At 35.2% G+C, this 13,910-nt stretch overlaps 1 protein-coding gene across 3 annotated transcripts in view; it reads left to right on the top strand.

Moving 5' to 3' along the window:
* Positions 1-13,910, top strand: part of LOC128229271 (uncharacterized) — a 92,035-nt gene that overhangs the window by 53,554 nt on the left and 24,571 nt on the right. For 2 of the 3 annotated variants that reach the window (XM_052941101.1, XM_052941109.1), the window contains exons 6-9: positions 556-633; positions 1,208-1,367; positions 6,001-6,122; positions 6,994-7,068. In XM_052941101.1, the coding sequence (XP_052797061.1) occupies positions 556-633; positions 1,208-1,367; positions 6,001-6,122; positions 6,994-7,068 (435 nt within the window). The remainder of the gene's footprint in view (positions 1-555; positions 634-1,207; positions 1,368-6,000; positions 6,123-6,993; positions 7,069-13,910) is intronic. The other variant, XM_052941118.1, reaches the window with a different exon arrangement.

Genomic DNA, 13,910 nt, shown 5'->3' with positions numbered 1-13,910 from the left:
ATTCTCATCTTTACAACCTAACTTGTGTCTAGGACATTTCCCAGAAGTTACATTAGTAAGTTATTTAAGTGCTGATGAGGCTATACTCATTTCTCATCAAGGTTTCCTTGGCTTCATATCCTCCTTGGCTGCATGTGTGTTGAGTTTTTTACACCAAAACAGCCATGTTAGATTTCTGCCAGGCCCTCCTCTGGTCTGCCCCACAACACAAGACTACATTCTCATGTAACAGAGTGCTAACCCTGTGATGGGGAATTCTGATGTAACAGCTTGCCAATGGTGTGATTGGTATCATGTTCACTGTTGTAATTATTTGTTTCACAAACATGAGACTGCAGTCCCATGTAACATCGTGCCAACGCAATGATTCCTATCGTGTTCATTGTTGTAATAACTTGTTTCACAAACACAAGACTGCATCCTTATGTAACTATGTGCCAACGGTGTGAATGATATCATGTTCATTGTTGTCATAACTTGTTTTACAACCATTGTAGTGTTTCAAACAAGTTAAAAAAAGAAAAATCGTTGGTATACATTATCTCCCCTTTTCAGGAGGAACTTAAAGCAAGATTGAAAGCTGAGAAGATTCGTATAGCTCTAGAGAAAATCAAAGAAGCCAAAATCAAAAAGGTTTGTTTTGATGTTAAAACACATCAAATGGTGTGAAAAGTTCAGTCACCTGAGCTGATGATCATGTACTTTTGAATATCGATTGTTGATGATTACTGGCCCTGACAATCCATGGCATAATTTGCTTTTTTAGCATTCTTAGTCTTAATTAAGTCTCAATAACACGTTTATCTCTTTCAAGGCATGTTGCATGCCCAAATAATGGCCTCGATGCCATGACGTGTACTTATTCACTGGTTGCTAAACTCTTATTGTATGGCTTGTTCTTAAATCATAATCGTAACTCTTTCTCATGTCTTAAAGTGTTTTGTTGTTGGTTTTTAAAATGGCATTAAAAACTAAAATTTAAATCTTAAACACTTCTTGTCTGATCAGCATCTTGGTTGGAAAAACAGCTAGAAAAGAAATATTAGCCAATAGAAATACAGATAACCAATAAACAACTTGTGACCTTAAGTTGACCTAGGTTAGAACCAACTAAAATTCAATTGGCCTAAAACATCGGTTACTCTGAGGAGTAATCGGAATTTTAAAAAAACTTGATTTAATTACTAAATAAGCTTGACCATTACAGCTGTTTGTGCGAGCGTTCGCCCATGACGGAAGCAGTAAGAGCATCATGGTGGACGAAAAGATGACGGTGCTGGAAGTGGTTATGGCCCTTGCTGACAAGAACCATGTCACCCTCGACACAAATATGGCTGTCATTGAACATATGCCAGAACTTTTTATGGGTAGGTATTAATTGTAGTCTGGAGTATTTTATGACTTCATGGTTGATAAAGGCCCGGTCACACCGCAAGAACTTTGCTGGAGCGTTCCTGGAGCGGTGAAAAAAAATCATCACCGCTCGTTACCGTTCACCAGAAGTTGGCCCCCGTTAAGGCAACGCCGTATACGCTCGGCCACCGCTTATGGTCCTTCCTACCGCTCCGAAAGTTTTGAGCTGCACAAAATATTGCGAGCGGTGAGGAGCGGGCAATTTTCCGCTCCGGCAAAGTTCACCACCGCTCCAACAACGCCCAGTCAAAGTTTGGCACGGCTAGACGCAAGTTCGTGGACGCTTGGGTCCGCTAGGCCAACGCAGAAATCTTGAACGCTGGACCACTGCTGCTTCGCCAGCTTTGCCCGGGCGGTGATTAAACGTTGAACAAACTTTGGTGGAGCAGTTGTAAGCGTTTTACGAGCGGACACGGGATTGCTGGAACGGTGTCGGGCGTTGAAGCAGCGATCCATTGCGGTGATGAACTTTGGTTTGGCGTTGGTATGGAGGTGTCGGAGCGGGACCAGAATAAACCAACGCTCGCTACTGCTCGCTACCGTTAAGCCAACGCTATAGCAACGCCGGCTTCAGCAGTGCACCGCTAAGGCAACGCCCTTGTTTTTGATTTTTTTCCCATTTTGTGCGTGGTGACGAGCGTTGTCGAAATTCGGTCCCCTCTCCCTACCGTTCAAGGAACACTCCAACAAAGTTCGGGCGGTGTGACCGGGCCTTAAGGAAATCAAGCAGATTAAAGCAGGTATGGCCCTTGCTGACAAGAACCATATGACTCTGGACACTAATATGGCTGTCATTGAATATATGCTGGAACTCTTCATGTGTAGGTATTAATTGTGGTCTCAAAGTATTTTATAATGCCACTGTCGATAGTAAATCAAGCAGACTGAAGAAGTTTTTGCCCGTGCTGACAAGAACCATCTGACTCTAGTCACTAATATGATTGGCTTTGAGCATATGCTGGAACATTCTATGGATTTAGTATTAATTGTAGTCTCTGAGTATTTTAAAACTTTGTGTTGATGAGGACATGAAGCTAACCTCTGTAGTAATGGCCCTTGCTAACAAAAACCATGTGACCCTGGATGCTAATAGGACTGTCATTGAACACACTGGAACACTTAATGGGTAGGTATATTGATTTTAAAATGAATTGATACTCTGTGGATGTTAGGAAATGAGAGAATGTTGATTCTGGAAGTGGTTATGGCCCTTGCTGTCAAGAAATTTATGACCCTGGACACTAATATGTCTGTCATTGAACATGGAAGCTGGAACTCTTCATGGGCAGGTTACCAACTACCAATTTTTGACAGAGTTAAGTGCCCCATTCAACTAAAAAAAACTACGGTGTCCGGACAAAAACTCCTGAAATGGTCAGCTTATTTGAGTAATTTTTGGTACACATGTTTAACGCTATAAAATGAAGGATCAAGTTCCACTAAGGGCTACAGAACACTAATTTTTGTTACATCATAACTGATATGTACAGCATGGTGATGATCTAAAGTGCAAGACAGCATGTTGATGATCGTTTTTATTGCTGTTTATTTATAGTTATTACGGTACAAATAATCATCTTCACAAGGATCAAAGCTTGAAGTCTTTGACGTCATAATGCTTAACTTTTATTACCCAGAGTAAAGATACAAATTCTGGTGCTGATCGAATAGGAGGTTCAGTTTCTCGTAAATTCATCAGACTGCAATCATATTGTACGAAGCATGTAAAACATGCATTTCTTAAGTGCAGACGTAGTACATTATATATTCATAGATAAGTTATAGCCATAATTCATTAGAATTCCTTCTCAGAACTAATAACCATGTAGATGATTCTTTTATTTCCTGTCTTCAATGTAAAAATAAACTAACTATTTGGATTAATTACAATATTTAATGCAGTTTTGCTGTAAAGTCATGTATTTGCACTTCTGCCAATCTAATTACAGCTTTATGCTGCTATTATATGACGAAGTTAGCCTAAAAGCAATGTTTTGTAGTGATGCAAGAGCATGCTTGTAAAGGTTGGTGTTATTTATCACTACACTGCGTTTTAAATGCTTGTTTTACAGGTAGTGTTTGTCTTTGATTCTGAACAAAAAGAAGGCGTTATAAAAATCAAGGTTGTTTTCATTGGAAATCAATCATGTTTGAACTCTCTGAAAAGGCTCTTGTTTACCAGGAATAAATTGTTTTGATGAAAACATTATTTGTTTAGAACAAGAGAAAAATTGTGCCCTAAATTTGTCTCGGTATTTTCACAGATTTAACTGGCCTTGAGATGCATATGAAAATAACATGGGAAACATGGTAGTATTGAAATAATTTCATATTCACATGCTCTTATTAACTAGTACTCTTGTTAACTGGTACTCTTTTTGACTGGTACTCTTGTTGACTGGTACTCTTGTTAACTGGTACTCTTGTTGACTGGTACTCTAGTTAATTGGTACTCTTGTTAACTGGTACTCATGTTAAGTCATACTCTTAATAACTTTACTCTTGTTCAATTGTACTCTGTTTACTTGTACTTTTGTTAACTGGTATTTTGTTAACTGGTACTCTTGTTAACTGGTATTCCTATTAACTGGTGCTCTTGTTAACTGGTATCTTGATATTTGGTACTCTGTCAACTGGTATATATGTGAACTTGTACTCTCATTAACTGGTTCTCATGTTAACTGGTAGTCTTGTTAACTGATACTCTGTAATTGGTACTCTTGTTAACTATTACTCTTGTTTAATAGTGCGCTTGTTAACTAGAACTGGTACTCTTGTTAACTATTACTCTTGTTTAATAGTGCGCTTGTTAACTAGAACTGATACTCTTGTTAACTGGTACTCTTGTTGACTTATACTATGTCAACTGGTTCTCTCATTAACTGGTACTCTTGTTAACTGGCACTCTTGTTACCTTATACTATGAAAAAACTGGTGCTCTCATAAACTGGTACTCTTGTTAACTGGTACTCTTGTTTACTTATACTATGTGTACTGATGCTCTCATTAACTGGTACTCTTGTTAACTGGTACTCTTGTTGACTTATACTAAGTGAACTGGTCCTCTCATTAACTGGTACTCTTGTTTACTTGAACTATGTTAACTTGTTCACTTGTTAACATGTATACTTGTTTACTAATACCTTTGTTAACTGGTCTCTTGTTAACTGGTATCTTGTGATTTGGTACTCTTTTAACTGGTATTTGTGTTAATTGATACTCTTGTTAACTTGTACTCTTGTTAACTGGTACTGATGTTAACTGGTTGTCTTTTAACTTTTACTCTTGTTTATAATGACAAAGGGCATAGGTAAAAATTCTTTACTCTGACTACAATGACTTGTGTGTTTGCCTCTAAAAAGGAAGGATGTTCATCAGCATCCATAATAAATTGTGGTGCTTTCATTTGATGTGTGGTAGATCTTTGGTAGTGAACATGACCATATTATGGAAAATATACTTCATTCAAAAGACGTTGACATTTTCTGTCTCCAAATGCATATTGCATCCCACACTTTTGAGTCTCATGGTATGTGTCTAAATGGGAATCCTTTGAGCACAACTTCTGAAGAAAAATTAAATTAAAATCTTCCCAAAGGATATTGACGATATAGTTTCCAGAAACTGGTTTTTGTCATTGAGAATTTCAATTTCAAGAGTTTCAAAATGCACTGTCAGGGATGTGGTATGTTTTCACAGAATTCTGAGGATCTGACGGCGCCAGTTACCAATTTTGAAAAAAAAAATGTTTTATTAAAAATTGTTTTTTATAGTTACTTTATTTGTATGTAGTATTGACACTCCAGTTTGCTTCAAATTTGAAGCCAGGATAGCCCTAAGAACAGGCGTCTAAAGCACCAGTCTTGCTTCTGCGGCAGAGGGCTTTGCCCCATAATCGGCCTAAGGATGCCTGAAAACCCTTCAAAGAAACAGTTTCAGCCCTTTATCGGCCAGGTTGATCACATCTCGGACTATGATATTGATTCAGTACTTCATTCCCTTGTCTGAAGGAAAACACAGAAGTTGATCACTTTTTATAATCAAGCTGATTTATTTTACTGGAGTTAAAAATATGCAAAAAGATCACATTGAAAATTACTAATTCTTTAGAAAACTTACTATCCACATATATCTAAGCGTGTACATATATTCTAGTCTACAGATGTAAAGTAAATATTTAGTTGCCTGGAGACATACTAGCTTCTCACCAAGGGTGTCCCAGGTTTGATTCCCAGCCTGGGCGCATATCAGTTAAATCAGCATTTGGAACTTGCTCATCTGATGCTGATGATTTTTATGTCCTCGGAATTGGTATATTAGATTTTGGCTGGTGTTAAATATGCCAGACGAGTCCCTTTACCCCCATAACACAAGACTATCGTGTAACATCTAACATTAATATAATGTTGTAAAAACCTGTTTAACAATCATTGTAAAATAAATGACTTTTAACTACAGATTTACATCCTCTTCAAATTAACCATTGAAAGGAAAATAATTATTTTTCAACAGTGTAGTCAGACCATCAAGATAACAGAGTTCAAAAAAGGGAGTTTTAAAATATTATTTGATTTCGATGTATTTCAGAACGGATCCTTGAGGACCACGACTCTCTGGTTGAGAACATGGTGATGTGGACGAGAGACACAAAAAACAAAGTCCTGTTTGAGCCAAGACCACAGAAGTATGACCTCTTCAAATCTCCAGAGGTGAGCTGTTCTAGCTAGATAATATCTGGGATATGGGGATTTCTGCGACCAATTCAACTACATGGTTGAAAAAGATATTGGAAAAGAATTGAGAAAAAACAACACAAAAAACTATTTTTAACTGATTAAACATTTTAACTGGTTGCTTTTTGTTATTACATAATTTTGGTACTCCTATGATATAATTATCAGTGTCACCCATTGGGTAGTGAAGCGCATCCAAAACCCATCGGCAGAATGGTTTCAGCGTTTCAGCTGTCTGGTCAGTCACGTCCCTGAGATTGTACAGACAGATTGAAGCTGATATGAATAACTCTTGATCCTGGGTAAAAACCAGTACCGGTGTCCACTTTGAGAGGTAATGAGAAAGTACATAAACTGGTTGGGGTGGAACCCACAACCTCTTGGGTGAGAGACTGACACCTGAACCACTAGACCACTTAGGACTTTAGTCATAGATGTCAACAATTTTATGCTTTATGCAGTCTAGGTTGAATGTCTTGAAAAGCTTAAATCATGAACCGTCACATTTTGGTGACTGGGCTTGTGCCAGTATAAGTTTCTGTTTTATTATGAATAGCTTTTCTATTTTTTGAAGAGGAGAAAAGTTGAGGCGTTTCATAGCCTTGGTGTCGTTTCCGGCGTTAGTGTCGCCATTGAAATGCAACCACCTTTAACTTGGCAATAACCTAAAAAAAACTTAGATATTCTCATGAAACTTGTTAAACATGTTCCCAGAGAAAATACTTATGTAAAGCAAATCCCATGTCCCTGGCTTCGATAAATGTCAAGTTATATCCTTTTTAGACTGTTAAAAGAAATAACAGATGATTTTTAATGGGTTTTTTCAACTTCTGATTTCCTATTTCAGCGTTACTTGCTGGTGTCCTCGGCGTCAGAAAGAGGGGCGTGTCTGGATCCACGAAGGAGAGAAAATTTGATACAGGTAAGGGTTGTGTGATGATAACTGTATGTAAGGCTTGTGTCAAGGATTGTTTTCATGTTGCCTGAGTAGCATGGCAGACGCAGGGATCATGTTTTCCGGCAGTGTTGTCTTCTGCTGTGTCATACTTTACTGTCAGATTTCTTTACTTAAACATTTCTTTACAAAACTTGGTAGCAGTGCTTAACAGCTTAATTGACCTCGACTGAGGTCAATTACCAGTAAGGTAGCCATTGTTACTAGAGTTATGGCCCTTGAATTGTCAGAACTATAGGCGTTCCCAACAGGTTACACATCTGATTCATGGACTTCTAGTTTCTTTACTTGCATGTGTCCGTTTTGACAGAAAGGCGGTTGTCAGGATCTATGAAGGCTATTGTCAGGGTCATGTCAATATTAATAATTTTGCCATGTAAAGTGTATTTATTACTTGGAATTGCTATCAAGGTCATAGCACTTTGTCCTTGGCAACAGAAAGAGAGGCTTGTCTAGAAATGTGAAGGTGGTAGAATTTAATACAGGTTAAGATTTTATGATTATGTAAGATTGCGAAAGTTGAATGAATTCAATTGGTTTTAAATGACATGATTGTGTGTAATACTTACGAACAAAAATGTGCTTTTATTTTAAATTGTGGATAATAATTATAGTCTAATTTCAAGCTTTTCCCAGGTAAAACATTCAAGGTTCTATCAAAGCAGAGATGTTTCGTTAACATTTGCCTTCCTGCAAAATTGTTGATATTAATTGGGGTTTGTTTTTTTCAAATTACTAAACTACACTGTCGATTTCCTTTAAAGTGCAGCAAGTCTGATCTGTCTCACTAAATTATTTGTTTCATACTGTTTTGAATGTTAACAGTATGAATTCAGGGGATGTTTGCATCAAGCAGCTTCAGATGATTTTAGAATTTGTAGAAAATTGCCTTATTTCTGAGATGGATTAAATAAAACTAACAATGTACAACATTGGACACCACAAACTTTAACAAGCCCAACTGCGTTCATACCCCGATCATGACATCAATCATGCAACTCATTACTTATATTTACACGAATAGTTCATTATTTTCTACCAGAATTGTTAAAAAAATACTTAATATTATTTAAGAAAACCTTACAGTAACACTCAATTTATTCCTTAAATATTGACATTAAAATATTTTGCAGAAAGGTGTCAGGCCTTCAGGTTCCTTGGAGGAATGGAGGTTGAGATGTTAATATATATTTAAAAAAAAAAATATGCAATTAAACTGTCTTAATCATGAATCATATTCATTAATTTGATAATAAATGGGGTGGCATTTAAAAAACAAAAAGCTCAAAAAAAAAATAGAAATGTTAATTAAGCTGAAATGAAATGAAAGCACTATGATGCTTTATAAATACACTCCAGTACATCTTTATTTTGCATAATGTAATCAGAAAGTATCTTTTGATCTGCAATTTCACTATGCAAGACTGCTTTATGTTTAACAGGAAGATGCTTTGTGCCAAATTGTATGTTGTGAAGGAGAAAAATTGATTACATCCAAGACTATACTTTGTAAGACTTTATTGCTGCAAGATCTTTCAATTTTATGGCCGTTTACTTTACATAATCAATTTTGGATATAATGGCCTGGCATTAGAGAGAACTGAGTGAATTGATTGCTGCATTTAGATTTTATTTAGCACACTTTCAGTATAAAATGTTGTTGAGGACTTTATTTTACTATTGTAAATAACTTTTATCTGACAATTTTGTAGGTTAAAATGAGCGCCATAGAGCAAACACCTACCATTTTTTTTCAAGCCCTTTTTAGGGCCGAAATTTGGCTTATTCACCTCCTGAAAAAAATAATATAGTTTTCCTCTGCTCAGGTAAAAAATCCCCTTAGAAAAATAACATTTTTTTTTAAAGAGCAGTGACCTCTTAACATTTAGCAATTGTAGCAATAAAGTGCCATTCATGAATATTAGGCCTAAAAAAAAATATGTCCGTGTTAATTTCATGTTCTACAACTCTGTTTTAAGTTAGAATACTCTTCCTTTAGAAACAACATTAGGTGACTTCATTGTGACGTCATGACGTCATGAACTTGCTAAGCAACATCAGTGTGAAATATATCTGCGTGACTACTTATTGTGAAGTCTGAATAAAGTGTAAACTATCCAGTGGTGTTGGTGTATAATATCTGGATTAAGATTAACAGTCCGTTTTGGGTAACCCGACCCTACCTATAAAAATGCGCCCACCCTAACTATTTTTTTCCGTTTCTGAGCAAAAAAAAAATTTGTTAGCGAATAGAGAGTTACGAAGGGCGGATAAATGCAGATTTTAATCAGAATTATTGTTTATATGATAAAACAAAGTCAGGCGATGACAGTAATGTAGGAAAGACTGCCATGGGCAAGAAAATACTCTGAACTAACTACAGATTTTGAAAAAAAAAATAATAAAAAAAATCTCTAACTACCCTACTAGAAATTTTAGGAAGGTTGCCCGAAACAAACAATTTTTTTTTTTTTGCCTTACCATAGGTTTGTCGAATAAAAGGTTTGAAAACAAGTTGAACATTATATGAATCATGTTATCATTATTCCCCTTTTTGTCAAAACAACACTATTTTTCACCATTCCCTTAAAAGTGGAGAAAAAAAACTTACCCTTGTCTGTTATTTTTCAGTCAAATTTGACAATGGTTAAAGCCAGAGTTATGGGCCTTGCTGTAAATTTGCTAATTGTCCCTGGCAACTTCTGTACCAAGTTTCATTTGAATAACTTGATGGTTTTCTGAGTTATGGCCAAGATTTAAAGTTTTTGCACACGGAAGACCCAGACCACACCAAGACTTTCACAATTTCCTGACTTTTTCTTTTAAAAAATAGATGAGATTTAAGTCTGCAAATCAATTCCGTTAACAAGATGCTAAACTCTATTTCCTCTTACAGTTTTATGTAATATTCAGATTTCAAGAGCAGGTAAGATTGTAAACACCAGCTTCCTAAGTGTAGACGACTTGAAAATCGGTAAAAACTTTTGGTAAAACCTTGAAGATACCAAAGAAAACAGCGTCTAAATGAAGATTTTAATACCTTTTCAAATCTATAGCAATTTTATGTTGAAGCTGAATGAAATTTATTATGCTATAAAATTGTATATAACTCTTTAATGTTTGTAAATATCAGGTATGTCATAGTGTGGGTGTTGCAAGCTTAATTCAGATTTTAATTGCATATGATTATGCTTGGAATGTTAATTAAGGGTCCTTTTTGCATTATTTCATCATCGTTAATTTTTGCTCAACTTTTTACTAATGGTAAAAGCTTTTATTCTCAGTAACTGTATTATTGAAGGTTTTGGCACTTCAGACTTTTTAATGTAGGTTGGTTTTTTTTCTCAGGGAAGGGAGAGAACTACATGAAATCCCATTATTTTGTTTAGAGTGGTCCCCCTTGCCTTCACACCTCACTGAACTCACCATCCTCACAAAGGGCCCCAGATGTGTCGCTCACGCTTAGATTGGCCTCAGGCCTTCTTATTTTAAGTTGAAAAAAGGGCTAATTTTAAATTGACTGATTACAATTAATAATATTACTCATCTCAAACTATAGGGCCTCTGTCTTGATGAACTGATCAATAATTGCATAATAATGAATTGGATGATGGTTAATTAATGTATTTTTTATTGAGATTTAGGTAACATAACATAGAAATGGCATGGTCCCAACGAAATACTGTTGATTTATGCTTGAATAACTACCAGGTTACAGTTTGGAATATTAATTAAATTGAATTAATCATTGAATAAAATTATGTGGTGAGGAAATACATCTTTCAACTGATATGAAATTTTAACTTCTTTGTATATCATGTATCATGGAATAGCTGGAAGATATTAAGTAATATCGTAATTAATGATAAACATGTGCAGAGCGAGACGAGCAAGATAAGTTCTTACAATCAAACCGTCTCAGATTATTATATATATTTTCATGAGGTGTGGAGCAAAATTATGACATCTTGGGCCTATTGTTCAAAACTTCGTTAATTGTTAACAAAGAAGTTAACAACATCATTATTCACATGTGAAATATTTGATGATCTGCTAAAAGCTTTAGATTAAACAGGAACAGCTGAAATAGTTGTCTCAAATCTTGTTACAAATACTGCATTTCACTGGTGTTTCCATTAAACCTTCAGTGCTTTTAAGATTTGAAAGTTAACAATGATGATGTTAACAATGTTGTTAACTTTAAAAAAAGTTCTGAACACCCTGCCCCTTGTCTGTTAAGTTGTTAAATTTCAATTAATAATAATTATGGGCTGCACTTAATGGTTGATTTCGTTGGTTGGTTGAAAAAATAGTTGTAATCTGATTTTTAATGGTTATTTCATGAAAAATATATATTAAAATCATGTAAACTTTTTATGTTAACTTTTTATGTAAATTTTTTAAAAAATACTGTAACAAATATGATTCAAAAACTGGTTCATGATGAATATAAAATTAATAAAAACTAACTGAAAAAAAAAAATATATATATATATATATATATAAAGTAAATAAAAAATAAATATAAAAATGATATAGATTAAATAAAAAAATAAATCATTGTGTTATATAAACAAACAAAAAATATACCACAATAACACAGATTTAAAAAACAACGACATTTTCTTAAATTGTTTGAATACAAGGAAGATATGAAATGAAATATTCAACGAATTGAAAGACATCTTAAGCCATTCTAGTTCCACAAACATACTCAAAGGACAGGAAATCGAGAACCTGCTTTGTTATAGGGCAGGCGGGTGGAGTAAAAATATTGGGCCTACACCATGTTGTGGCTGCTGTATTGTTAATGAAGTGATTTTATCAAAATATTTCTTTGTTGAATGCTGAAGTGATTCACCCGCTGGAGAGAGAGATAATTGTTGCTATGGAAACTGGATTTTACATATCATGCTTGTTGGAAATTATCTTTTTGAGCTGAAAAGTGAATTTTTGGGATTTTAAAATTTGAGATAATAAACAGGTATATCGGTTCTTATGTATTTAGATTATCTTTTTATATATATTTAAACTGATAGTGACTGTCTTCTGTCAAGTATGTGGTGATTCATTAAATTCCGGAACACGATTCATAAAAATTGTTCTTTGTCTGGTTCAACTGGTCTGTAATAAATTGTATTATATAATGAATGGTTACATGCACAAATGCTCATTCCCTATCACTGTTGTTGTTGTTTTACCAAAAATATTCTTATCATTATTCTCATCTGAAATACCTGAATTTCATTTAACAGTAACATCATCATCATCATCATCATCATCATCATCATCACCATCATCATCATCATCATCATCATCATCATCATCATCATCATCATCATCATCATCATCATCATCATATCATTATCATCATCATCATTATCATTATCATCATCATATCATTGTCATCATCAGCAGCAGCAGCAGCATCATTGATTGTAGTCATCATCATCAGCATCATTGTAGTCATCAGCATCATCATTATCATCATCAGCAGCAGCAGCATCATTGATTGTAGTCATCATCATCAGCATCATTGTAGTCATCATCATCATCATCATCATCATCATCATCATCATCATCATCATCATCATCATCACCACCACCACCTCCACCCCCACCACCACCACCTCCACCACCACCACCACCACCACCACCACCACTGCCATAATCATGATTAACATCAGCAGAGACTACATCATTATCCCACCATCATTATCACCATCATCATCATCACCATCATCATCACCATCACTATCATCATCAAAAGCAGCAGCAACATCATTATCAGCAGCTGCAGCATCACAACCACCTAATGGAGCATCAATATGTATTTGTTTTCATCATTGTAAGTACAGAATGTGTGTCATCTAAAAAAAGGGTGTGTCATTTGGCATTTGAAGTCATAATAAAAAGTTAACATATCGCCATGACCTTTACTATTATGATTCACATTTACTGTTTTTCCCCATCCCATTCTTACAGTACATGGATCATATTTCTGAAAATTTTCTCTTAGAAAGGAAAGTGATTTATTTTATGTCATATGGTAGTTATTACTCAGACTTAATAATTAGTCTATGAAAGAATTTTGTAAACCGTAGGAAGTATATGATTATTTCACTAAAAATATTTGTCTGTTAAATTTTGATAGTTTTATATAGTGTGGGTTTCATAAAGGGATTATCTGTGGTAGGGATAAGGGCCATCTTACTACTGTTTGCAAATGAAATTAGCAAAGCTGTGCTTTTCAAGTAGTTCACCATAACATTTTGCATCAAAAAAGATTTTGAAGAAACTGTTTCAAAAAGTAAGTTTTTAGCACTTGTGACTGTGTTATCCTTGTGAGCGTTATTTAAAGCAGCTACAATTTAATTGGTCAGTTTATGTTAAATCGATTCAAACTCTTTAGTGGATCCAGGCGATCCAATGCACCATTTCAGACAAGAAACTGTTCAAAAATTTGTGGGGGGAGTACTCCTAATCCCCCTGCCAACACTTTAAACAAATAAATTTTGGATCTGAGGGAGGGTCCCCTTCTATCTTTTGATCCTGGATCCACCCCTGAAACTGTACATGTATGTATGCTTCAATGCACCTGGGATGTGAGCTAGCCTGTCAGAAGTTAGTCTTTTTTTGCCTTTCACAGAAATTTTAATTTGATCACATGTATTGATTATAACATATGCCCCATCATTGTTCAGAAAAATAAACTAATGAGTTTAGTATACATGGTGAGGATTCCTATCACTGACATAAAGGGGTTCACCACCGGTCACAACCAACGTAAACAAACAAATAAAGTAGTG

The sequence above is a fragment of the Mya arenaria genome, chromosome 1 (genome assembly GCF_026914265.1).
Source record: "Mya arenaria isolate MELC-2E11 chromosome 1, ASM2691426v1".
Lineage (NCBI taxonomy): Eukaryota > Metazoa > Mollusca > Bivalvia > Myida > Myidae > Mya > Mya arenaria.
This window is presented reverse-complemented; position numbering and strand designations above follow the sequence as displayed.